General features: G+C 40.1%; 1 protein-coding gene across 14 annotated transcripts in view; it reads left to right on the top strand.

Moving 5' to 3' along the window:
- The window catches only part of ABLIM2 (actin binding LIM protein family member 2), a 217245-nt gene that overhangs the window by 76525 nt on the left and 113057 nt on the right, over positions 1 to 27663 (top strand). For all 14 annotated transcript variants that reach the window (XR_012158735.1, XM_073342609.1, XM_073342605.1 and 11 more), the window contains exons 4-6: positions 7610 to 7725; positions 19650 to 19776; positions 23913 to 24006. Coding sequence is in view for 13 of the 14 variants with exons in the window: in XM_073342609.1 (XP_073198710.1) it covers positions 7610 to 7725; positions 19650 to 19776; positions 23913 to 24006 (337 nt within the window). In the remaining variant the exon portion in view is untranslated. The remainder of the gene's footprint in view (positions 1 to 7609; positions 7726 to 19649; positions 19777 to 23912; positions 24007 to 27663) is intronic.

Raw genomic sequence — 27663 nt, 5'->3', positions numbered from 1 at the left:
ATGCTTTATACTTCCTGTAAGAAAGAGTGTCTTTATCAAAACACCAGGAGACTTTCTTCATCAATATTTGATTTTCTACTAAAGCTCAGTGAAAGTAATATGAAGTAGGCAATAAGTATAGTATATTCAAATAAAGATGGGTTTTGGTGTAAAAGAAAATGGCTGGAAATAGAATAATTTTTCAACAAGTTGATTCAGGGCCAGGATTTTAAAGTCATCTTTACCTTCAGAAAATCAGATCTCTTTTTAGAAGTCTGATTTTGAGGGCACGCTGCACTCCTTCAAGATGTGTTCAGCACATTCCAGGATTAGTCATCAAATAAACAGCTTTATAATCTGTGCTCTCTGTAACTGCTAAAGTGACACATATTGTTTTAATTGTTAATACGTTGAATAGCAAACCAATGATTTTTGAACCAACACTTCTAATAGTGGCACTTCCAACAGTGTTTTCTCAGCTTCAGAAAAGACAAGATTATAATAGCAAGCAGTGGGATGTGGAAGCATTTCACTCAAATATTTCTCTCAAATAGTAAAAGCAGGTAGTAAACCAAAGCAGATGTAAATCAGAGCAAGGAAAACAAAAAGCAACGGACAAAAAATTTGGTCATATGCTTTTTCTGGCCCTGTTGACAATGCTGCTATTGGAATATCTTGTCACTGGATGTCCCAGAACAGGGGCTGGATTATCTGTTGCTCCCCACTTTTGTGTTGATAAGCCTTGGCTTCTCTATAAAGCAGGCATGTCAGTAAACTAAGTCTTTCATGAGGTATCCAACTGGGATTAGTATGTCACTACCATGGAGTGCTGGTACTTCAGTGAGTAGAATAAAATGAAGTAACAGACATTGTATATGTGAAAAGTGAGAATTAAACCTGAAATAGTGCAGTAGGTAATACATTGGCATGTTAGGGCTTTGAGGACATTTAAAGGTTGTAGATTTGGGTCCTTCCAGGCTCAGGTTTTTTACTTGGTCCTTCCATAATGAAAAACAGTATAATGGAATTAATGTCTTGCATCCTTGTTTCCTTATATCTTGCTCTGACCACATGGCTCTTAATTACACAAATGCAGGTTCTAAATTGCATATTTTCTCTGACTGCAAAAAATGATGGCTTATGCTATTGCTATAGTCCAGTCCAACTATTCCCTGCTGATGTTATTGCCTATAACTAGGAATGAATGGAAGAGTAAGAGAATAAATTCAAACATTTGCAGAACAACTGATTCCATTGAATTCCAATGGTGTCTGAGCAGCTTTATTTTTATGGCTGCTCTGATAAATATATCTGGCTCCAATCAGTAGCTCTCAATTCACTTTACAATCTTTTAAGGTATTTATCCTCTCAACCACCCATGTGAGGTTGGGAAGTACTGTTATCCCAATTTTACAGGTGGGGACCTGAGGCACAGGGAGGCTAAGTAAATTTTTCAAGATTGCACAAGAAGTCTGTGGCGGACCAGCGAATAGAACCCAAGTCCTAAGCTAGTGCCCTAACCATTGGCCCATCCTTCTTTCCATTAGAAGGGGCTGTAGGCCACTGAAGCTCCCAAAGACATTTCCCCTGAGGGGAGGAGGCAGGGCATCAAGCTGTTAACAGTCCATAGTAAAAGCTATGTCATCTGTGCCACTAGAGGTTGAGATTTAGTGAAGCCGTTCAAAAGATTGCTGTGGGGCAGGGCTGTGAGACAGAGCATTGAGAGAGGCCCCCAGGGGGAGGGGATCCCAAAGACTTATCTCAACCTCTGCCCCTAGAAAAGAAAGACAAAAACACTACCTGTGGTGATCTGTATTCTCTCTGTGAAGACTATATGTATATAGTCACACTTCCTCCATAAATACTAGTAACTAAAGTCGTGGAAGACAATGCTTTCTGTGGAGAGAAAAGAAGCAGTTAACTTGCCCTTAATTGGAGGATAAACTATGGTGCAGAGACCCAGGTGCAAAGACAAAGACAAACAATTCCATGTATGGTTTATAGGACTCTGAATTCTGAGTCTTCACATCTCATCAAAGATTAGGAAGCCCCTCTGTAGGTGTATAATAACAACAGAAATGGAACAAAGCCACTGTGGAAATGAATAGAGCCAATGTTCGAGATGGGCCAGATGTGCAGTCACTCATTAATCATTATTATTAGTGCCAATCCAAATGTAAAGCAAAAAAGAGGTTTCCTTTGTAAATTAAGTAAAGAATGCCCTCCCTGAATTAAGCTGTTAGACTAATACTACCTTCTCCGCCTTCAAATTTCTCCTCAAGACCCACTTTTACTTCTAATACCTACAAGAAATTAACCAACTCACCATGAGTAGGCAGAGGGGCAGTTAGACATACACAATTAGGCAGCAGTGCACCTTGTAGAATGGAGTCGCTTGTTTTTGTTCATAGAAAATGAGTGAACCAACCTGGGGCAGGGGAGTTGGCATGGGCCTTGTTTATAATGTTCTGCTGTTTCTAGGAAAAGCCAATTCTTTTTTTATGGGAGCAGGAGACCATGGGAGGTTTGAAGTCAAAACTGAAGCTATCCGGAGCATAAAACGTGCTCATCGTGCCAAAATCATACTGAATTGTAAAAGGGCTTAGCTCCCATTCAGGAAGCTCCCAGCTGCTGAACACTTTTACAGATCTGGCTTCTTAATTTGGGTGTCTGCATAGAAGCTGTTGGATGCACTCTTGGAAAATCTGGCCATTAGTTTTTGTATGGGCATTGCCCATATTTCTTACAGAAATAAAGATTTTTCTGGAGTTCAGGAAGCAAAGGACTTGTGTATTTGGTGTGTGTAGTGAAACACCCAGATATTTAATTAGTTTCCCTATAAACTACTTGCGTGATGCATGCTAAGAAATAAATATTATTGTTTGCTGTGCCTCTTGGGGAGAAGCAAGAAGCCTCTGTCACTTGCATAAACTGTGTACCCCTAGGTACTCAGGCTAAATATGCCCAGCCACAACTGGCTTGATGGCTTAGGGGTCAGCTTCAGTGCCGGACACTAGCGGTGCCCTGCCAATGGGGGAACTATGACTCCTTTAATTCTGAGGTCAGACTATATGATCACGTTGGTCCTTTCTGACTTTATAATCTATGAATATCTGGATACCTGGTGCATCCTGTGTCAGGCAGTCTTCGCTGCGTTCTCATAGTTCCTTTCAATCAGCCTGTCTAGGATTTAATAATGTACAGAGGCCTGTAGCAAGCAATGTTTGCCTCATTCGTTCCCAGTATTCAATACCCTGGGCCAAATTCTGCCCTGACTAACATCCTGTGCAACAGCTTTCATGTCTGTGTGGTTGTACAAGGCATAAATCAGCACAGGATTTGATCCCTGGAGTCTTACTTACTATTAAGCCTCCATCAGAAATGTACGTTGAGCAGTGCTTGAGTTTGTGTTGAGGGGGAAAATAGAATAATCTATGAAGTTGGTTTAAAACCAAAATCCATTGGTAAGGAAAGTGACAGTGATAAAATATGCTAATAAAAGACACTACAAGTCATCTCAGAGTGTTGCATGGACCAAATCAAGAATCATTGGCTTAAAAATATATTTAACCCCTTGCCTCACCATGAAATCACACTGAATGCTTAAGTGCGAATAACTAATGAAATCCTGTAGCCAAAGGCATTTGGTAGGTAAGAGTTGTGTGGAACTGTCAAGAAACAGCATATCTGCATTTGTGCATAACCTACAGTTCTGTACATGTTGCGGACTTTAAGCTAAAGAGCTCAAAAACTAAAACGTTGCTAACTGACCTTTATCTCTTTCTCATGAACTATCATGCTTGCTGGCTTGTAAATCCATGAGCCTAGTTGCTTGTGAAAGAAAAAAGATAGTCAGGTATTAAAGGGATACTGTCAAAGATGGTAGATATCAAATTTGGGCTCCAATTCAGCAAGGTACGTAAGCAAATGCCCAAGTTTAAGCAAGTGAGTTTTGTCCCATTGAAGGCAAGAGCCTTACTGAATCAGGGCCTTGCTGCCCACCTTTTCCCCTTTATATCTGCAAACTCCTTTTTATGTCTTCTCTCAACTTTCAAACAATTTTGAAGGCTTTTTTTTTTTTTTTTTTGGACGGAAAAAAAATGGCTTTCTGTATCTTTGTCAAAATCCTACAGAGCTTCGTTGTTTCCTGCTTTTCAACCCCACCCTTGAAGTCCCGTTGCTTGTCCACCATCCTTCGGCTCTGAAGAAATGAATGAAACTTCTTTTGGAGATTGTCCTCACCCCTCTTTAAAGGAAGCCTGCTGTCATTAGTTACTGCACTTTAGAAAGTTTATAAATATTTACTAAATTAGAAAAAAAATATATATATATATATATATATGGAGTGTTTCTTTGTAGGAATTTTTCAAACCAATTTATTTATTATACATGCCTGCTACTACCTCCATAACTGTAACTGGTGCTGATGCCACTCAGAGAGACCTGCCATTTTACTGAAACTCCCAAGCAGAAAGTTCAGTTAGATGATTTAACTTTGTTTATGGTGTGAAATCATGATCTCCTTAAGTCAATGGCAAAGCTCCCATTGTCTCCAATGGGGCCATGATTTTGCCCCGAAAATGTAGCTGTTCATATGAATGCAAGAATAAGACAGAAAATTTTTTGTGTAATTGTAAAATGGGTTCTGTTATCTTTGTTTGTTTGTAAGGGTGGGGGGTTAATTTGGAGCAGATTACCAAGGACTGTAATAAATTCTCCTTTATACAGAGTCTATAAATCAAGCTTGGATGTCTTCCTAAACAATATGGTCTACCTCAGCTAGAAGCTAGTGAGTTTGATGCAGAAAATCTGGGCGAAATTCTTTGATCTTCGTTTTACAGGAAATTTAATTAGAAGATCAACATGCTGACTTCTGGCCTTAATGTCTGCTATTTTATTAAAATAATAAAATTATATAGTGGATTTCACATTTACAATGGTACTGCAGCTCAGTATTTGAATTAAACTAAGGTACATCATTTTACAATTAAGATGGCACCTTTTTTGTAATTAGTCATTCCTTTGCATTATATGTAAAACATGGAGATGTGGTTAGTGATTTCTCTTCCTATTAGATGCACTGTTTACAATATTTTCTTATTATTTCATATTGGTATTGCAGCACGTCCTAGGAACCCCAGCTAAGATCATAGCCCCACTGTGTTATACATACTATACAAACACATAGTAAGAAACATTCCCTGCCCCCCAAGAAGGTTTTTATACTACTCTGGGAGCAAACCAATCTGTCTACTGTACTTAGCAAGGAGTGTATATAAAGCCTTTATATGGAAAAAAATCTTTCAGAGAGCCTTTTATATTCTGTTTCATAATTTGTAAAAAAAATTTGGGGTGGTGGTGAATATAATGCAGAATTTTCTTAATTATATTTCAGTGAAATACACCCCTCAGATGGAATTCACCACTGGGCAGAAGGTATGCATTATGCCGATGCACCACTTAATACCCACTACAGTTATATTTTGATGTTTCATTTGGGATTTAGTGGTACATAAGCCTTCTATGAGGTGAATTTCACCCTGATAGAAATGTGTTATAAGCCCTCTTCATCATTCCCTGCAGTATAAAGTGATTTTCCCAGCTCTTCCTTCCCAAACCTCTCTAGTTTCTGTGCACAAGCAATTTCTAACAAAGGTAGCCTTTTAGTTGACAGGTTTCAGAGTAGCAGCCGTGTTAGTCTGTATTCGCAAAAAGAAAAGGAGTACTTGTGGCACCTTAGAGACTAACCAATTTATTAAAGCATAAGCTTTCGTGAGCTACAGCTCACTTCATCGGATGTATAGAATGGAACATATAGTAAGATAGATATAGATATATACATACAGATAAGGTGGAAATTACCATACAAACTGTAAGAGGTTAATTAATTAAGATGAGCTATTATCAGCAGGAGAAAAAAACTTTTGTAGGGATAATCAAGATGGCCCATTTAGACAGTTGACAAGAAGGTGTGAGGATACTTAACATAGGGAAATAGATTCAATATGTGTAATGACCCAGCCACTCCCAGTCTCTGTTCAAACCCAAATTAATGGTATCTAGTTTGCATATTAATTCAAGCTCAGCAGTTTCTCGTTGGAGTCTCTTTTTGAAGCTTTTCTGTTGCAAAATTGCCACCCTTAAATCTTTTACTGAGTGGCCACAGAAGTTGAAGTTTCAGAGTAGCAGTGTTAGTCTGTATTCGCAAAAAGAAAAGGAGTACTTGTGGCACCTTAGAGACTAACAAATTTATTTGAGCATAAGCTTTCGTGAGCTACAGCTCCTACCGGTGGACATCAGGAATCAAGGAATCATAACATTCAAAAACCGGTAGGAGAACACTTCAACCTCTGTGGCCACTCAGTAAAAGATTTAAGGGTGGCAATTTTGCAACAGAAAAACTTCAAAAACAGACTCCAAGGAGAAACCGTTGAGCTTGAATTAATATGCAAACTAGATATCATTAACTTGGGTTTGAATAGAGACTGGGAGTGGCTGGGTCATTACACATATTGAATCTACTTCCTTAAGCTAAGTATCCTCACACCTTCTTTCAGAGTAACAGCCGTGTTAGTCTGTATTCGCAAAAAGAAAAGGAGTACTTGTGGCACCTTAGAGACTAACCAATTTATGTAGCTCACGAAAGCTCATGCTCAAATAAATTGGTTAGTCTCTAAGGTGCCACAAGTACTCCTTTTCTTTTCACACCTTCTTGTTAACTGTCTGAATGGGCCATCTTGATTACCACTACAAAAGTTTTTTTTCTCCTGCTGATAATAGCTCATCTTAACTAATTAGCCTCTCACAGTTTGTAACTTCCAAGGTATCTGTATATGTGTGTGTGTGTGTGTGTGTATAATATGTTCCATTCTGTGCATCTGGTGAAGTGAGCTTTAGCTCACGAAAGCTTATGCTCTAATAAATTTGCTTTTAGTTGAGAAGATGTTAATAGGTGGAACCATTTAATTAAATGTAAAGAGAGCTCTAGTTCAATGGAAAAGAAACTTTATGCACTTGCATCCGGTTCTTTAATTGTGGTATATTTCCTCCAAGGAGTATTTGCAAGCATTTGATTTCTGAATAAATCGATTCAGCGGAGAACTTTGATATGATCAGAGCTGGTCAGGATTACATTTTTCAAAAGTTTTTTTCAAAAAGAAAACTCATAGCTTTCTTCAACATTTTAACAGCCTGGTGTAGTCCTGCAAAAGCAATTACACTTGTATATATTTAAAAACAAATGATTCTAGCTCTCCCTCAATTCCAAGACTGATATTGGTGGTTATCAGTCACCAGTCACCGCGTTTCCAGGAAACACCGGACTTTGCCTTGGCTTCTGAGTATTTTCTCCTGTCTTGGGCAAGTTTTCTCTGCGTAGCTTTAGCTTATGCATCGAAGTTGCCAGTTTGCTACTTACCTTTGATATTTTAGCCTCCCGGTGATGATGATTGGATGTGTGAACGAAAAGTATGTGTGAATGAAAAGTATTGGATACGTGAATGAAAAGACACACACACCCAGCTCCCTCCCCACCAAAAAATGATTGGTTCCTGTAAGGAAAGTGATGTCTGACCTCAGTAAGGGAAGTGAGGATTTTCTGTTTGTCATGTTTTCATTTTTCCTGCTGCAGGCTGCCTTTTCCTCCTGGGGACCGGGTGACTTTCAATGGGAAAGAGTGTGTCTGCCAGAAGTGTTCACTGCCCCCTGCTGGCAGCAATAGCACTTTCCTCGTCCAGGCCCTGCGAAGTAAGTAGTTCTTTTTAGAAACAATCTATTTGTCGTTTAGTGAATAAAGCCACGTGGCTGTACAATTCCCTTAACTTACAGCCTGTAAGGAGTTACAGGTAGGAACCTGCCCTGGGAAGAAGCTATAAAAGCAAAAGGGAATCTACCATACTGGTGGATACCTAGGGGAAAGGGCTTATTGTATCCCCTCCCAACTAGCTGGAAGCTGGGAAACCTCTTTTGGTTGTTACCAGTGACCTTTGTTACTTTGATCCTGTCTTAAAATCTTTATATTACTAAAGTTGACTTGGAGGAAAGAGAATTGAACTGAACTAAAGTTCACTGTCATGGGCCCTGACATAAGTTGGCTGAAGTCATTGTAAACCAGGAGTGAATCTAGCCCATCTTTTCTACAGTTCTCATTAAAGATAATTGGAAGACACACATTTAGTGAATGGGAGTTGGATCGGGCCCAAGATGCCTGGCAGAACAAGTTCATTTAATTATCTATAAATAAGTCAACATGATTGAATCTACCATGCTGTACATGTCATTGAGAAAATCTCTTAGGGGCCAGCCCTTACACAGTGCTCACTGTACTGTCATGAGTAGGCCAAAACACTGCTCGATTATAAGGGTTTGCAGGATTGAGCATGAGAAACAGTGTCTTTTTGATGCAGTCTGGATTTGCCTTTTTACTTTTCAGACAAACTGGTTTTGCAGTATGCCTGCCTGCAGAAGGGGTTCACTATTGCCATTTGCAGGATATTATGCAGATCTCAACAAACGTGATGTCTGTAAATGCAATAGGCCAGCCAGCAGTCCTGAGCGTTCCATGCTGGTTATTTGTGAAACCTTAAGTATATCGCTTTTCTGTGCAATTGGGAATTTTGCCAAATCCTGCCTCAGTGACCGTTTACCTGATTTTGCCCACTGTGGTTATTTCTGTATTGTTTTAAAAGGCACAGACCATCAAAGCATATTCTCTTTTGATATTAAATCTTTCCTATTGAATTGCCTTTGTATTTTGATTTTTCTCAATGTTTTTGCCCAAGGCTGACCCTCGGGGTACTATGTGTGTGGCATGGATCTATGATTGCATTAAAATACTGCTGTTTTCAGATCTTTTCATTTCCATTTCCTTTATGACCATTTATCTTTATGTAAAGCATATTTCATATGCTGCTGTCAAATTACCCTCAAAACCATATTTTAATAGGTGACATATGGTAGATGCAGTTGCATAAACTTGCATCGCTTACTACTTTTTATTTGTTCTGAGCTTCATTTCGTTTACCATAAATCCTGTAGCATTTTACTGAGCAGTGACATCAGCTGAACACAGTGTGCTGAGTGACTTTTACTCAGGATGCTGTGATTCTCAGCAAACCTCCTTGGCAATATATTCTGGGCCAGACCCTCTGCTTGCAGAAATCAGCACAGTGCCATTGATTTCAGTGGAATTTTCTGCTTGTAGAAACTTGGTGAAAGGGATGTCCACCATTCCTCTGAGTACTTTTCCAAATCCCTATGTGGACAGTGGTGGTCTCCTCCTGCTCCAAATAAAATCTACCCAGGCTGTGTAAAGTCAAATTTACCCCCTTTCCTGCTGTTTGGCTTTTCTGGTAACTCAAATTATAACAGAACATAAATTTTAGCCAAAGCTTATTCCCCAGAATTGGCTGTTCCTAGTATTTACTGCAGGGTCTGTCCATTCTTGTTTCTAGTTCCCTCTGACCGGAGCGTCGTCTCTCCTTTCCATATCTTGATGGAGTTCAACATGCCATGTCTTTCTCAATAAGCCACCAGAATTTGCATAGCAGTTTTTAGTAGGGGTCTAGCTCTTGCTGAAAGGGTTGATTGACAGAACAACCCTAATCCCCTAGGGTTCATAAATCCTGCCACCCTTCTCCTCCTTTTCACTCAGAATTCATGTTTTACTTCCCGTTTTATTGAAATTGCTTCATGTTCCATAAACTGAGTGTTTTACAGTAATTGTTGAGGTTTAGGACTGTGTTGTACCTTTGACGTCCATGGATCCTAGGAGCAAATTCCGGGGAAAATTTGGCCTTTAAAAACAAAAGTGTCCTTTCCTTGACTATATCCTCAAACATGTGCAAGTATTAAATATCCAAATATAGGCCTGAGCCAGCTCCCATTAAAGTCAATGGGAGTCTTTCCACGAACTTGACTTTGGGAGTTGGATCAGGCCCTATATGTTCAAATTTTCAGACATTCTCTATCGCAGGGAGTTGGTCTTAGACCCCAGTGGATACTGTGAGGCCAGGGATCAGGTGATACCTTGAAGATCACCTGGTCTTCATAAGAGCCAGTAAGTACATTAGTTGTTAGTGAAAAATTCAGGGAATAGGAAGGCTCCTGCAGGAGTCCCTGGATCAGGGGACAGAACCCATTTCATATGTGACTCTCAGGTAGATGGAGTGTAAGAGCTGCAGGGAAATAGAGCTTCTGGAGTGAAACCTTCAGGGAGCAGGCTAGGATGGAGTGTAAGAGCTGCAGGGAATAGACAGGCTTCTGCAGAAGACCCTGGGTCCGGGGAAGAAACATGAGTGAGATGCTGAACTTGTGTTAAACAGTTTTATTTAAAGAAATAAAACTGAAGTTCTGAAGGAAAGAAATTGAAATCCTGTGGCTGGAGAGTGTACTTTTGTGCACAAGCTGGTGAGGTAGCCTGCTGGCTTTCATTGCCCCTCACAAGATCTATTACACACCAGTCATTTTGAGAGTAACAAAATTGGAAAGAAACAACTAGGGAAAACCACAAAAACAACAAAAGTTTGAAAGTTTTATAATCCCATGTGTTACTTTCATATCCTCCACTTGATCTTATAGTTCATATTGTAGGGAAATACAATCTAGGATGGAGATACTATACGGTGGGTGTATAACTGGTTGGAAAACCATTCCCAGAGAGTAGTTATCAGTGGTTCACAGTCAAGCTGGAAGGGCATATTGAGTGGGGTCCCGTAGGGATCAGTTCTGGGTCGGGTTCTGTTCAATATCTTCATCAATGATTTAGATAATGGCATAGAGAGCACACTTATAAAGTTTGCAGACGATACCTAGCTGGGAGGTGTTGCAAGTACTTTGGAGAATAGGATTAAAATTCAAACTGATCTGGATGGTCTGAAGAAAATAGGATGAAATTCAGTAAAAAGAAATGCAAAATACTCCACTTAGGGAGGAACAATCAGTTGCAGACATACAAAATGGGAAATGACTGCCTAGGAAGGAGTGTTGCAGAAAGGGATCTGGGGGTTGTACTGGATCACAAGCTAAATATGAGTCAACGTTGTAACACTGTTACAAAAAAGGAAACATAATTCTGGGATGTATTAGCAGGAGTCTAAGCAAGACATGAGAAGTTCTGCTCCATTAGGCCTCAAGTGGGCCAAAAGAAATCTGATGAGGTTCAATAAGGATAAGTGCAGGGTCCTGCACTTAGGACGGAAGAACCCAATGCACAGCTACAGACTAGGGACCGAATGGCTAGGCAGCAGTTCTGCGGAAAAGGACCTAGGGGTGACAGTGGACGAGAAGCTGGATATGAGCCAGCAGAGTGCCCTTGTTGCCAAGAAGGCCAATGGCATTTTGGGATGTATAAGTAGGGGCATAGCAAGCAGATCGAGGGACGTGATCGTCCCCCTCTATTCGACATTGGTGAGGCCTCATCTGGAGTACTGTGTCCAGTTTTGGGCCCCACACTACAAGAAGGATGTGGACAAATTGGAGAAAGTCCAGAGAAGAGCAACAAAAATGATTAAAGGTCTAGAAAACATGACCTCTGAGGGAAGATTGAAAAAATTCGGTGTATTTAGTCTGGAGAAGAGAAGAATGAGAGGGGACATGATAACAGTTTTCAAGTACATAAAAGGTTGTTACAACCAGGAGGGAGAAAAATTGTTCTCCTTAACCTCTGAGGATAGGACAAGAAGCAATGGGCTTAAATTACAGCAAGAGCGGTTTAGGTTGGACATTAGGAAAAATTTCCTAACTGTCAGGGTGGGTAAGCACTGGAATAAATTGCCTAGGGAGGTTGTGGAATCTCCATCATTGGAGATTTTTAAGAGCAGGTTAGACAAACACCTGTCAAGGATGGTCTAGATAATACTTATTCCTGCCATGAGTGCAGGGGACTGGAGTAGATGACCTGATAGGAAAACAGCTCAACATCTGCTGTAATAAAGATGTGTATATATATAACTGAAAAGGAAAAACAACAGGAACTTAGTCAAAAGTCTGATAACAAATATTATAAAGACAACCACTAGATCAAGTAGTAATAGAGAGATTGTAAAAAATAACTTGGAAAATCTGAGCGAGAAAGAAGGCAGCATGCCATTTGCTTTAGCTACTTCTCCAGCATTTAGTAAATATCAGGAAGGAGCGATTCTTTCCAAAATGGCAGAAATGGACAAACATATTCAGAAATCTGTTAGCTGAATTTGAAACTGAAAGTCCAAAATGACAAATTGTAGTTATGCTTCATAAGGCAATAAATGGCACTTAGGATTCACTGTCTAAAAAACAACTGAAAGAGTTTCACCATGAAAAAGGCTTAGTGTTTTAACATAAGAATGGCCATAGTGGGTCAGACCAAAGATCCATCTAGCCCAGTATCCTGTCTTCCAACAGTGGCCAATGCCAGGTGCCCCAGAGGGAATGAACAGAACAGGGAATCATCAAGTGATTCATCCCCTGTTGCCCATTCCCAGCTTCTGGCAAACAGAGGCTAGGTACCCCATCCCCGCCCATCCTGGCTAATAGCCATTGATGGACCTATCCTCCATTAATTTATCTAGTTCTTATTTGAACTCTGTTATAGTCTTGGCCTTCACAGCATCCTCTGGCAAGGAGTTCCACAGGTTGACTCTGCATTGTGTGGAAAAAATACTTCCTTTTGTTCATTTTAAATCTGCTGCCGATTAATTTAATTTGGTGGCCCCTAGTTCTTGTGTTATGAGGAGTAAATAACACTTCCTTATTTACTTTCTCCACACTACTCTTGATTTTATAGATCTCTATCATATCCCCCCTTAGTTGTCCCTTTTCCAAGCTGAAAAGTCCCCGTCTTATTAATCTCTCCTCATACAGCAGCCGTTCCTACCTGTAATAATTTTTGTTGCCCTTTTCTGAACCTTTTCCAAGTCCAATATATCTTTTTTGAGATGGGGTAACCACATTTACTCATAGTATTCAATATGTGGGCGTACCATGGATTTATATAGAGGCAATATGATATTTTCTGTCTTATTATCTATCCCTTTCTTAATGATTCCTAACATTTTGTTAGCTTTTTTGACTGTCACTGCACGTTGAGTGGATGTTTTTAGAGAACTCTTCACAATGACTCCAAGATCTCTTTCTTGAGTTGGAACAGCTAATTTAGACCCTATCATTTGATATGTATAGTTGGAATTATGTTTTCCAATGTGCACTAGTTTGCATTTATCAACATTGATTTTCATCTGCCATTTTGTTGCCCAGTCACCCAGTTTTGAGAGATCCTTTTGTAGCTCTTCGCAGTCTGCCTGGGACTTAACTATCTTGAGTAGTTTTGTATCATCTGCAAATTTTGACACTTTACTGTTTACCTCTTTTTCCAGATCATTTATGAATATATTGAATAGGTCTGGTTCCAGTATAGACCCCTGGGGGACACCACTATTTACCTCTCTCCATTCTGAAAACTGACCATTTATTTATTCCTACCCTCTGTTTTCTATCTTTTAATCAGTTACCACTCCATGAGAGGAGCTTCCCTCTTATCCCATGACAGCTTACTTTGCTTAAGAGCCTTTGATGAAGGACCTTGTCAAAGGCTTTCTGAAAATGTAAGCACACTATATCCACTGGATCCCCCTTGTCCACATGCTTGTTGACCCCCTTAAAGAATTCTAGTAGATTGATGAGGCATGATTTCCCTTTACAAAAACCATGTTGACTCTTCCCCAACAAATTATGTTCGTCTATGTGTCTGACAATTTTGTTCTTTATTGTAGTTTCAACCAGTTTGCCCGGTACTGAAGTCAGGTTTACTAGCCTGTAATTGCCAAGGTCACTGCTGTAGCCCTTTTTAAAAATTGGCATCACATTAGCTATCCTCCAGTCACTTGGTACAGAAGCTGATTTAAATGATAGGTTACAGATGACAGTTAGTAGTCCTGCAATTTCACATTTGAGTTCCTTCATCACTCTTGGGCGAATACCATCTGGTCCTGGTGACTTATTACTGTTTAGTTTATCAGTTTGTTCCAACAACTCCTCTAATGACACCCCAATCTGCGACAGTTCCTCAGATTTGTCACCTAAAAAGAATGACTCAGGTTTGGGAATCTCCCTCACATCCTCAGCCGTGAAGATCGATGCAAATAATTCATTTAGTTTCTCCACAATGGCCTTATTGTCCTTGAGTGCTCCTTTAGCATCTTGATCATCCAGTGGCCCCACTGGCTTCCTGCTTCTGATGTACTTAAAACATTTTTTGCTATTACTTTTTGAGTCTTTGGCTAGCTGTTCTTCAAATTCTTTTTTGGCCTTACTAATTATATTTTTACACTTCATTTGCCAGAGTTTATGCTCCTTTCTATTTTCCTCATTAGGATTTAACTTCCATTTTTTAAAGGATGCCTTTTCGCCTCTCAGTGCTTTCTTTACTTTGTTGTTTAGCCATGGTGGCCTTTTTTTTTTTTGGTTCTCTTACTATGTTTTTTAATGTAGGGTATACATTTAATTTGAGCCTCTATTATGATGTCTTTTAAAAGTTTCCATGCGGCTTGCAGGATTTTACTTTTGGTGCTGTACCTTTGAATTTCTGTTTAACTAACCTCCACATTTTTGTGTAGTTCCCCTTTCTGAAATTAAATGCTACAGTGTTGGTAGTTACAGCCGCTGAGGTGTTTTCCCCACCACAGGGGAGTTAATTATATTATGGTCAGTTATTACCAAGCGGTCCAGCTATATTCACCTCTCAGACCTGATTCTGTGCTCCACTGAGGACTAAATCAAGAACTGCCTCTCCTCTTGTGGGTTCCAGGACTAGTTGCTCCAAGCAAGTGTCATTTAAGGTGTCAAGAAACTTTATCTCTGCCATCCCTTCGTGAGGTGATATGTATCCAGTTAATATGGGGATAGTTGAAATCCCCTGTTATTATTGAGTTTTTTATTTTAATAGCCATTTTATTTTGACTGAGCACTTCTCTCCATAAAAGAAAATGGTGTATGAAACATTTGTTTCTAGGCAAGTGAGACAAGGACCAGGGAAAATGCTGACCAATTTTTATTCCAGGTTACCCCATCTAGCACAATGACGTGAGTTTGACTTGGCTCTAGGACCAACATGCCAACTGTGCAGCCTTATTCATCAGTCTATTCATCTCTGAATCCAGCTTAGGGATGCTCTGTTTTCTTTCAGGAAATCTCTGTGGACTTGCTGAACTCTAATTCTCTGACACTGTATCTACTAGTATCCCTATGTGTTCACTTAAGTTCTGGCCTCCTCTCCTTCTCTATTCAGTCCCCTCCCCCCGACACTTAATGATCTGGAGGAAAAACGGGAATCTCCCTTCTCTCTCTCTCTGCTCCCATCCTGAGCCACTGCATCTTTAATTGTTATATGAATAAACATCTTCCTTTTCTCTTTAGTTTCTGGTGGACTCTCTCTGTAAAACTTTCTGACAATGTGTATTAAGGTGAATATATCAAAATATATCAGAAAATTCATTTGTATCCTACACAGACCTATTGGTTGAAGAGAAATGAGTCAGCGAAGGATGTTTCCTCAGAGACAAGTAGACAAGGACTTACATAAACAGGCATAGTTGGCATAGCAACTGCAGTATTTGTTTTTAATTGTCCAAAATTTAATAGGAAAAAGAGCTGTTAAAAGAAATACACCAAAAATGCTTCACAGCCAGCCAAAAGCTCAAATAAGATGTAGAGTGAATGACAACCAAATACACTGTATTGTACTAAGTCTGTAAAAATAAAACTCTACAGATGAGATCAAATTAGATTACCAAATAAAACTCCTGGCACATGGAGGTTCCCAAACAGATTACTGCTTTCTATTAGGAGAACCTATACTGAGGTGTGTAGTGTCTTGTGGGAGTAGGTCTGGGCACATACCCAAGTGTGGGATTAATTTATTAGCAGAGGTCCAGCAATCTGCTTCAGACTGCAAAGGCTTTTGCCCTAGGCTGATTTCCAGCTCTGCTGGGGTTCAGCATAATGGTCTTAAAGAGACACATTATAACTTCCCTCACGCTTCACAAATCCACCAAAAGCAAACAAACGTCACCTGCTATAATTCTGTGCTCATTAACATGCTGGTACTGTTACACTTCTTTAGGCTATCATATTTGTAGTCTTATTAATACCACATTTAAGAAACTAAATGCACCTTTTATTTTAAACAGAAATTACGCTAAAGAAGTCAGTTTTTCAGAAATTTATAATGGACTCCTCTGATTTGGAATCACTTTACCAGCAATAATAATCTTGGATCTTGTGTGGCTTTGTGCATCTTTTTTCCTCCTCCTTAAAGGACTTGTTTGTTTTCCTTTCTGGCGTCTCTAAATGACTCTGGATGTCTCAGTGTTCCTGGTTCTGTCTTTTCTCCATCAAACTGTCATTATGCCTCCAGAGTTCTTCCGATAATAATGGAGCTCAGATAGAAGAGAAGAGAGATGACTGTGACTCTGATGCTAGTATCACTTTGTTTATAACTAGATTGTTGCTTTTTCTCACAATCTCTGCATATTTTAACACCTTTTTAAGCTTCTCTTTTGAAAATACATCAATATATTCTTGTTCCTTCTTGACTTATTTTCAGATCCTTCCTTTTTAGACTGCAAATGCTTAAAGACTTGAGTCTGTCATTACACCCTGGATTTTATGCATTCTTCTTTCTCATTAATATATCCCAGATAATACTGCTGGTAAACCTCCAGATCTCCCTTCTTTATTTTTCCTTCCAGTTCTGCTTTCAAGGCACTGCAGGTTTGACAGGCTATAGTAGGCCATCATTTAATCAAGGAGATTTGTGCAGCTCCTGAGTCACTGTTGATTGTCTTCTTTTATAGTGGTTACTTAACCAGACTGATTCTTGCTACTTAGTTGGAGGTCTCTCTTGTCATTATTGATCTAGCTGATCAAAACATGGGAGTGGTGGGGGAGGGGAGCCGGAATTGTGAAAATATTTGCCACTTTTTCTTCACTGAAATACAAAATTTGCATTACAGTTTTAAATATTTGACACATTTTGACCTACCTGGATTATTGTGCAGTAGCACCTGTAGACCCCAGTCAGGATGATAACCCTTTTGTGCTGAATACTATGCAAACACAGACAAAGATACAGTCCCTACACAGAAGAGACATTGTGAATGGCTTTTTCTTTTAGTGTCCTGAGTTTGAATTCTGTCATCAGTGATGGGCGTTGTTGCAGGAATAGTTTAACTTAGAAACGCAGGCATCTTTTCTCCAACCCACATGATCTGACCTTCCTGTAGCACAGCCAGCAGTAGTAACCACTGTGAAAATACCTTTAATTGAATTCATGTCTTTTTTTTTAAGTTGGTGTACTAGGGCTTGAATCCAGCATTATGTGAACTGTCACAGTATGACTCTGAGTGCCAACCTCATGGAAATCTTCCTAAACCCAGTGGAGCACCCAGAGAGGATAGGACTGGGAGCTGTGAACTTCTGTCTCTGAGGCTTTGGGAAAGACCTTTTCACCTTTCTGCCTAGTGATAATTGCCTATTGCCTACAGCACAAGGATGGTGTTATGCATTAACTGATGAATGTTTGTAAAGTGCTATGTGACAGCCACCATCTTGGCCAACATGCTGGGGATTGAACTGGGGACCTTCACAACTAAATGAAGGAGCCACTACAGCTTTAGCTGAAGCTCCATAACTGGGGAATGTAACAACTCGTGTTGTCTGTGGGTTGGCACCAAGAGGGACTTGTAACACACACTTACCAGTGGGTTACACTTCAAAGATGAGACATGTTCTATGAGCATACTGTTATAAGTATTATTGTGATCCCAGAACTAAGCACGAGCATTACGCTTTGGGTATATTGGAGTCCTGTTACCACACTCTCAACCGTGAAAGTAGTCCCCTCTGAAAATAAAAACACACCACTCATGTATCTTCTCTGCCTCTTAAAAAATTCTACTCTGAGCACCACTGCTTCTTGAATCCATTTAAATCCATAGAGACATTAGTGTTTTAATAGTACTGACCTGAATACAAGATAACTGGGAACATCTAGTCCTCTTTTAATTTATTGCACTCCTAAGCAATGGAAGCTTTCATTAGTTTGAGACTTTTATGGGACTCTGAAAGTAGTGAATGAGGAAGAGTACCTTGTATTTTGCATGCTAATTAGAAGTGACGGTGTTTTTCTAGGTTGGTATCATTCATGAGATTTGCCCTGGGAAGAGCTGAGAGTGCTCTCCAAGGCAACATGTTTGCCCAGTTCCATTCTTTCGCAAATTGTTTTTCTTTTATACAGCTCTTCATAGTGATTATCTACTTATATGTATGTTGTTGCTTTTAAACTTTTATGGCAAGTTTCATCTGCTCCTAGGGACTTAAAGCAAAGTTTTTCTTATTTACTCAGTGTTCAAACTGAGCTGGTAATATCAGAAGAGGGCTGATTCAATATAAATCTTCTTACTACTTCACTTAGGGTTTGTCTACACATATAATGCTGCAGCGGTGCAGCTGCACCGATACAGCTGTGCTGCTGTAGCACTCAGTGCAGAAGCTACCTATGCCGTTGCCGTAGGTACTCCACCTCCCTGAGAGGCGGTAGCTATGTCAACAGGAGAAGCCCTCCCATCGACTCTGGTGGTTAGGTCAGTATAACGGCATCACTGTGGATTTTGCACACTCCCAAGCAACGTAGTTATACCGACGTAAGTCTGTAGTGTAGACCAAGCCTCAGACAAAAAAAAATGCTTCGTATTTTTCTTCCAAATTTGAGTGATGAATTTGCTTAGTGGGAATTCAGTGGGAGCAGCTGGATACTCCGCACTTAAGTAAATCAGATTATTTAGGTGCCTAAATAAGGCCTTGGAAGCTTTAAAAACCAACTTTTGAAGTCTTACCTGAATCTTTGTGCTGGAATGAATGAGTGTAGGTGGGGTATGGTACTACTTGGACATAGTCTATTTTGCTAATATTAATAAGTTGTGTGAGGCTGTAATTTTTGTATATGTGCTTAGAACTTTGTTATTGTTGGTAAGTGCATTTTATAAATAAGTAAAAAAATATGTAGTTAGTGATTAACTTTTACATGTGGTACATTCTGTGTTACCAACCCTCATGTTTTGTTAGTGAGCCTTATGAAACTTGGTGTTTTTTCTTAAAACCCCAGCTCCTGGAGGCAAGCTATTACATGAAACTTTCAGCTTTCCTATTCTAAATAAGTTTCTGACCCTCATGGTTGCAGAAAAAAGCCTGAAAACATGACCCGAGTGTAACCTAAACACTCAAAAAACAGGGCAAATAATAAGAACCTGAAATTTATTATTTTTAAAAATTGGATTGTTTTTCGGACAATTTCATGACTTTGAGGGGACCTGACTTAGAAGTTTTGAAAAGCTTGGAGTTGGCAATACTGCATATTGTATACATACACTGCAAATGTATTAAAGTACCTTCAAAATCCACCTCATTAGAAAAACTAATGTTTCTTTTAAGTAGTCACCCTGTCAGTGATATTATATCTATCCAACTTGCCACCCCAGAATGAAGCACACATGGGTGGGCAGCAGGTAATGAGATTCAAAATTTCCTGTGAGAACACTAATGGATATTTGTCTTGCAGTAACCTGTACTATTGCACACTCATGATCAGTTACGCATAAAGCATATGATTAATTTTACAGAGGATTTTTCTTTTACAGATTGTGGGGGCTGTGGTTCAGAAATAAGAAATGGACAGTCGTTGGTAGCTTTGGACAAATATTGGCATTTGGGCTGTTTTAAATGCAAGACATGTGGCAAACTTCTGAGTGCAGAGTACATCAGCAAGTAAGTTGGAATGAGAGAAGCCAACCAATCCTTGTACTCTCTGGCAAATTTTCAGCATTTGTTAGCAAAAAGGTGTTTGTTTAGCCTGTGGTTGCATGTTCTTAAGACTGTACTTGCATTCTTTGGTAATAATAAAAGCATAGATTTTTCTTTCTCAAATTTTCAAATTGTTAGTGAAAGTGAAGAAATAATACTGCTAGCTTCAGCCAGGCATACTGGAGAAAGGGTAAGTGAAATCTTCTACCCAAAACTTTGCCTATGCACCTAAGTGATTTAGGACCACAATATTTAGGACCACAATATTCATGGGTCTTATGCTGCTATGTTACTTTGGTGCTATTGCAAATCCAGCCCCTCAGTCCTTACCTAGACCAGTCCTGCTCTTCTAGTCCTGGCCCTCTTTTCAGCAGACTCTGCTATCCATGTTTGACAAATTATGCTTGTGCTGGGATGTGAACAAAAAGATTGTCCCTTCCCACAGTGTTTCCTACTAGGAAGAATATCCTAAAAATGTTCATTAAGGTGATACATTTCTGGTTTATCTTGAGTTATGAGGAGAGGCTGAGGGAGCTGGGATTGTTTAGCCTGCAGAAGAGAAGAATGAGGGGGGATTTGATAGCTGCTTTCAACTACCTGAAAGGGGGTTCCAAAGAGGATGGCTCTAGACTGTTCTCAATGGTAGCAGATGACAGAACGAGGAGTAATGGTCTCAAGTTGCAGTGGGGGAGGTTTAGATTGGATATTAGGAAAAACTTTTTCACTAAGAGGGTGGTGAAACACTGGAATGCGTTCCCTAGGGAGGTGGTAGAATCTCCTTCCTTAGAGGTTTTTAAGGTCAGGCTTGACAAAGCCCTGGCTGGGATGATTTAACTGGGAATTGGTCCTGCTTTGAGCAGGGGGTTGGACTAGATGACCTTCTGGGGTCCCTTCCAACCCTGATATTCTATGATTCTATGATTCTATGGTCTTTGTGTCACTCCAAATCCTTGTGATCACAGAGGATTTGACTGCTTATACTGAATTTAACAGCTATGCTGAGAGGCATCTCAAAGCCAGTTCAAGTTCCACTGAGGCCCTGTTTTGAGGGCTTAAGTGGGACATAGTTCTTTTACTGGTCTTCAGAAGAGGGGTTAATTTCTCCCTAAGAGACTGAGGTACATAATGAAATGATTTGCCCAAGGTTACCTGGGATGTCTGTGGTAAGCTTGGGCAAGTCACTTACCTATGTGTTTCAATTTCTCCATCCGTTAAAATGGTAGGAAATATTTGCTGCATCACCTGTGTTAGGGGATTAATTTGCTAATGTTTATAAAGCATTCTGAGCTTCTTGGAAGGAATTTAGGTACATGACTATCCTTTCCCCTCAACATGACTAACTTATAGTGCAGAGGTAAATTAGGAGGTTAGAAGAGGGTGACATTTACCTAACTCCATAGTTAAAATGAAGCAAGATTACTGTAGGACTAATTCTTTCTAATATTTTCTGTTCACCAAGTCAAAAATAGTTTTTTGAAATACGCAAATGAACAGTAATTTTGGAATGTGTTTATTCGATAAACAAGAAAGGCTTCTGGTGAGATTAATTGCTAAAAGTCTAGTAGTAATATGAAATGACTTTTTCCTGCCGTATGGACACATAAAATATGCAGGGGGTGGGTTTGAGCAGGCTGTATTCTACCATTCCGACTCATAAATACCAGAAATATGTTCACCTCTCAGGGTTTATCTTTATTTAATAAGAGAAAAGGGCCAGACCCAAGTTGACTAGTGATTAAGTATTTCGTGTCCCCTTTTATCAAAAATTCCAATGAGAGTGGGTTGAAATATGGAGGGTAAATTGTAAAAGTGTATCCTTTTCTTGTCAAAAATCTTTAAGTTTTGTAATTTTTTGAATAGCTCTAATTCCAATTCGGGTGTCATAAAGTTTGCATATGTCAGAATGCAGCTTGTTGTTTTTACTGTAAGGAGCAAGGTGAAATGTAGTCATGGGTTGAGCTAAAACCCCACTGAGATTGATAGGTGTGAGCTCACCCTTCAGTTAACATAACTAACTATGCATAACTGTAACTATGCATCTGATGAAATGGGCTGTAGCCCACGAAAGCTTATGCTCAAATAAATGTGTTAGTCTCTAAGGTGCCACAAGTACTCCTGTTCTTATAACTATAAGCAGAAGCCCCTACCTAAGACAAAAAATGAGTGTGAACCTGTCCAGGAGCTTTTGGCTGAGAATTGTTTTGGGTAGAGGAGGGTAAAGGGACAAAAAGACTGAAAAAGACAAGAACAGCGAGAGAGAGAGAGAGAGAGAGCGCAAAAATCATAGAAGCCTACTGTGCCCACAGTGTGAACCTGGAAAAGCTAGACAGCTTTTGGGTCAGTTGCCTAAAGAGGCTTGGGCCTGTAAGTTAAGAAACTGCTCCTGTTGTTCTTTGTTTCTCCTGCATTTGTAGAAGGAGGATTTTTTTATATTCCTTGTAAACTAATATGATTGCATCAAAGAAAATACCAGACTCCATCAATTTCTGTTTCCAAGGGGAACATCCCCAGCGCCCTGAACTTTGACTAGGCGCTCAGGTCTAAAAGGGGCAAAATTGCTGCAGTTTAGCTCCATGCATGCCTCCCCTAAATTAATTGATTTTTTCCTCCTCTTACCTACATTCTGGGTATGTCTACACAGGAAAGAAAAACCCATGGCTGAGTCAGGCTCACGGGGCTCGGGCTCTGGGGCTGTTTCATTTCCCTTCTGGACTGAGGCTGGAGCCTGGGTGCCAGCCCGAGCTCGGAAGTCTACACAGCAATGAAACAGCCTCAGAGCCTGAGCCCTGCAAGGCTGAGTTGGCTGGCACTGGCTATTCGGGGGGGGGGGGGGTTCTTTGCTGTGTAGACATACTCTCTGGGGCTAAAACTCTTCCCTTATCCATGCCATTCTTCATTTGGTATGGATTTTGCACTATATGTTTGACAGAGAAGAACATCTTAAGCAATTAGTGTAAGGCCCGTAGGCTGTGGAGGAACCTTCAGGGATTTGTCTCCAAACTTGCTATGGGGATGAGAAAGTAGGAAGCACAAAGAGTAATAAAATAATATCTGCCTACCTTACAGGGGTTTGGCGAGAACAAATGTAAAATGCATTGAAAATGAAAGGAGCTTTGTGTTACCTCATGACATTGTATTGTATAAAATAGCTTCTATATATTTCACACACAAACACTCCCTAACCTGTGAAAATAAGGCTGTTTGGTCTTAGTTTAGGTGTAGCACAATGGATGGAAATGATCCAGAGATTTGCCTCTTGTATGAGGTTATTTTAAACAGTGGTTGGCACTCTTTACTGTAGATCAGTTAGGATCCAAGTAGATTTCTGTTGAGTTATTTGCAGTGTAATATAATCGGTTTTCATTAATTAGGGTAACATAAATGGCTAAGATTTATTTAGAGCCAAAAGCTGAGATTAGAGCTCCCATTGCATGTCTTTGTAAGTTTGGATTGTTCATAATTTTAAATCCTGCAAATAAAACCACCCAAAAATCTGCTGTTTACTGCATGCCTTGGGCATATTTCCAAGACCTTTCTGTCACTTAGATTGAGCTCTGCATAGTCACCTTCTACAGAGAAGACATTGGCATCTTGATGCACTTTGAAAGTTCCTAACTCAAAAGAGTGTCCATGGAATTAAGCATTAGCAAATGAGCAATTATTCCTGTGCAGTTCAGGCTCAAAGTGAGTTTAGATGACAATAAAAAAGGATAGAAAAGTAAATGGAAATTGGGACTGAGTTATTTCTCAGAGTGGGAAACACATGGAATAAGTTAATGAGAAAGTCCATCAAAGTAAGTACTGTAATATTTGAGCGTAAGAGACGTTTGATCTTATTATGGAGAAAGAGGGAACTGCTGAATACAGTGAGGAAGAAGGAAAGTGGGATTGAGATCAATTTGGCAGAGTCAGATTTGGATGAGCCAAGTGTAATTTCCTGTTCATCAATTATTGAGGTCTTTACCACATTAATAAATGGGAGGGAAAAGAAGTCTGTAATCAACCTCTCCTGAAATGCCAACAAGGTTTAGCTGTGTAATCTGCTAGCGAAACCATAGGCATCTTTGAAGCTATCCAAGTATTGTCTGTTTTTTCTCCAGGGATGGCATTCCATACTGTGAAATGGACTATCATGCTAAGTTTGGCATAAGATGTGACAACTGTGAGAAGTACATCACTGGAAGAGTGCTGGAGGTAAGAATATTCTGTCAAGCAGACAGACATCCATTCTCAAAATTTGAGAGAACTCCTTTGTTTAGGTTATTCATATGCAAGAGCTAAATGTTAACATTTTTATTAACTGCTTTTCTCTTCCCATTTCACTTCCAGAACCATTGTGTTAAACGTTAAATCATTCATGTTATTTTTTATGAACCATCAGGAAGTATTTCTATAACTCTGTGCACACCTCTTTGCTTGATGCTTTGCTAAAATATATATTTTAAATGGAGTATTCTAAGTTATTGCAAGGTGGCAAGGCAGCAGAGTAAAGGTCATATGGGGGCTGTCTGGCATGTAACAATGTAAGTGTGTTGTGAAGTTATAAATTCCATTATTTCATACGCAGTTATCTGTTCTGTATTTTTCAGAGTTCACAGTGAAGCTATTGGAAAACTAAAATGAATCTTTCAGTACTTTTGTCTCTGGTCATAAATGAGCCATGTTGTAGTTTCACCAAGCCTGTTCGTTGTTCTGAAAAAAGTTTGGGAATATGATGTGTGTGTGCATATGCTGTACGCAAAAATCTTGTTATGGGCCCCACATAACTAAAGACCAAACTGAACCAAGATTAAATTCAAAACAAAGTCTTTGGTTCTGGGTGGATGGTTATCCAATTGATCTATAAAGGTGTGTTTTTCTTTCTGTTCCTCTGCCATATCTCCAGTTATATGCAGTCTTGTTGTAGCCATTTTGGTCCCAGGAATTAGAGAGACAAGTTGGGTGAGGTAATATCTTTTTATTGGTCCAACTTCTGTTGGTGAGAGAGACAAGCTTACACAGAGCTCTCTCTCACCAATAGAATTTGGTCCAATAAAAGATATTACCTCACCCAACTTGTCTCTCTACTATCTCCGGTTTGTTCACTCAGCACTGAAGTCAGGAGGAGTTCTGCCCATCACTCAATAGTGACCCCCTTCTGGTAGATAAGAACGAGTAATGAAAGGTTGTGAAGGAAGTCTCCTTCTTCCAGCTGAGGTGCTCATGAGGCAGAGTTTCCAGTATCCAAAATAGGCGCTGATGGTTCCAGCAGGAAATATACAGTACTAGTACTTGAGCAGGAAAAAGTGTTCCTGTGCATTATATATACTGCATTGTCAAGCAATATATGTGTTTTTTCCCTCCAGCAAATCTTCCCCATCCTTCTGAACAAAGAAACTAGAATTTACTGCACATGAATTAGCAGTGCTTTTCTTGCATCTTTGTTAATCTGGCACACACATGTCTCAGAGTGTACTGACTTGCTAGCCAGCAGAGGAGAATTCCTACTTATTGCCCTATGGCAGTAGTAATATATATTTTTTCCATAACAGGATCAGTGCTTGAACCACATCCACTCTTGTTACCCCTCCTTGGTTGAGTTTGTATCTCTCTCCATGGCAGGTTGGGGAGAAGGGTGACAGAACAGACCCCTGTTTTCACACCCAGCACACTATTGTAATAATCTTTGTACAAGGTATGCTATGTAAAGTATCATTTAAAAACTCAGAATTTGTTGGTCAGTATTGTCCTGATAAAATGTGAGGCAACATTGTATGTGAAATTACAAGATTTCCCTGTATGATGTTATTAAAACATGTTCCAAACCCCACAGTCCTACCCAAGCAGTAGTCAGCAAACAGGTCTGTCCTAAACAAAGGAATGTGTGCTTGCCTTAATTTGCACTTAAGCAATAAACAGAGTCATCAAGCAGGAAGGGAAAACAAAGAAAGCTCAAACTGAAAAAAGCCAGCAGGGAACATCCTTCCACATGGACTGTTTGCCTCTTGGTTCTCAGCTGGAAATGTTTTTCAAGTGGGGGACTGGAACTATAAAAAGGAGGGACAAACACCCCCAGGCACATACACGCCTTCTGTCTCTGGCATCACACCTAAGAAGACATAGGACCTCTGTGAGGGGTGGGCGGTCCTGACCTAAAGGGTTTTGTCAATAATCTTGCTGGAAGCATGTGGTGAGAAATTTTGCTTGACTCTAATATAGTTTAAGTTAGGCATTTTATCTTTATTTTTTTTAATCATTTCTGACTTTTATGCCTCATAACTTGTACTCTGTTAAACTCTCTCTCTCTCTTTGTAGTTAATAAACTTTTTTTACAGTTTTATCTAATCCAGTGTGTTTAAATTGAAGTATCTCACCTCAGTCCCTGGAAAAATCATGGAGCAGGTCCTCAAAGAATCAATCCTGAAGCACTTGCATGAGAGGAAAGTGATCAGGAACAGCCAGCATGGATTCACCAAGGGAAGGTCATGCCTGACTAATCTAATCGCCTTTTATGATGAGATTACTGGTTCTGTGGATGAAGGGAAAGCAGTGGATGTATTGTTTCTTGACTTTAGCAAAGCTTTTGACACGGTCTCCCATAGTATTCTTGTCAGCAAGTTAAGGAAGTATGGGCTGGATGAATGCACTATAAGGTGGGTAGAAAGCTGGCTAGATTGTCGGGCTCAACGGGTAGTGATCAATGGCTCCATGTCTAGTTGGCAGCCGGTATCAAGTGGAGTGCCCCAAGGGTCGGTCCTGGGGCCGGTTTTATTCAATATCTTCATAAATGATCTGGAGGATGGTGTGGATTGCACTCTCAGCAAATTTGCGGATGATACTAAACTGGGAGGAGTGGTAGATACGCTGGAGGGGAGGTATAGGATACAGAAGGACCTAGACCAATTGGAAGATTGGGCCAAAAGGAATCTGATGAGGTTCAATAAGGATAAGTGCAGGGTCCTGCACTTAGGACGGAAGAACCCAATGCACAGCTACAGACTAGGGACCGAATGGCTAGGCAGCAGTTCTGCGGAAAAGGACCTAGGGGTGACAGTGGACGAGAAGCTGGATATGAGTCAGCAGTGTGCCCTTGTTGCCAAGAAGGCCAATGGCATTTTGGGATGTATAAGTAGGGGCATAGCGAGCAGATCGAGGGACGTGATCGTTCCCCTCTATTCGACATTGGTGAGGCCTCATCTGGAGTACTGTGTCCAGTTTTGGGCCCCACACTTCAAGAAGGATGTGGATAAATTGGAGAGAGTCCAGCGAAGGGCAACAAAAATGATTAGGGGACTGGAACACATGAGTTATGAGGAGAGGCTGAGGGAGCTGGGATTGTTTAGCCTGCAGAAGAGAAGAATGAGGGGGGATTTGATAGCTGCTTTCAACTACCTGAAAGGGGGTTCCAAAGAGGATGGCTCTAGACTGTTCTCAATGGTAGCAGATGACAGAACGAGGAGTAATGGTCTCAAGTTGCAGTGGGGGAGGTTTAGATTGGATATTAGGAAAAACTTTTTCACTAAGAGGGTGGTGAAACACTGGAATGCGTTCCCTAGGGAGGTGGTAGAATCTCCTTCCTTAGAGGTTTTTAAGGTCAGGCTTGACAAAGCCCTGGCTGGGATGATTTAACTGGGAATTGGTCCTGCTTTGAGCAGGGGGTTGGACTAGATGACCTTCTGGGGTCCCTTCCAACCCTGATATTCTATGATTCTATGATCTGGTTAACTCTATTTAAGACAATAAACTGGCATATTTTCCCCTTAAAGAATAACAGATTTAATATAGTTGTACTGACCAGGAGAGGGAAGAGCTGTACAGGACATACATTTCTGGGGAAAGATCTCGAGCTAGGGGTGTGTTGGGGTCACTCTG

Source organism: Lepidochelys kempii, chromosome 4 (genome assembly GCF_965140265.1).
Source record: "Lepidochelys kempii isolate rLepKem1 chromosome 4, rLepKem1.hap2, whole genome shotgun sequence".
Lineage (NCBI taxonomy): Eukaryota > Metazoa > Chordata > Testudines > Cheloniidae > Lepidochelys > Lepidochelys kempii.
This window is presented reverse-complemented; position numbering and strand designations above follow the sequence as displayed.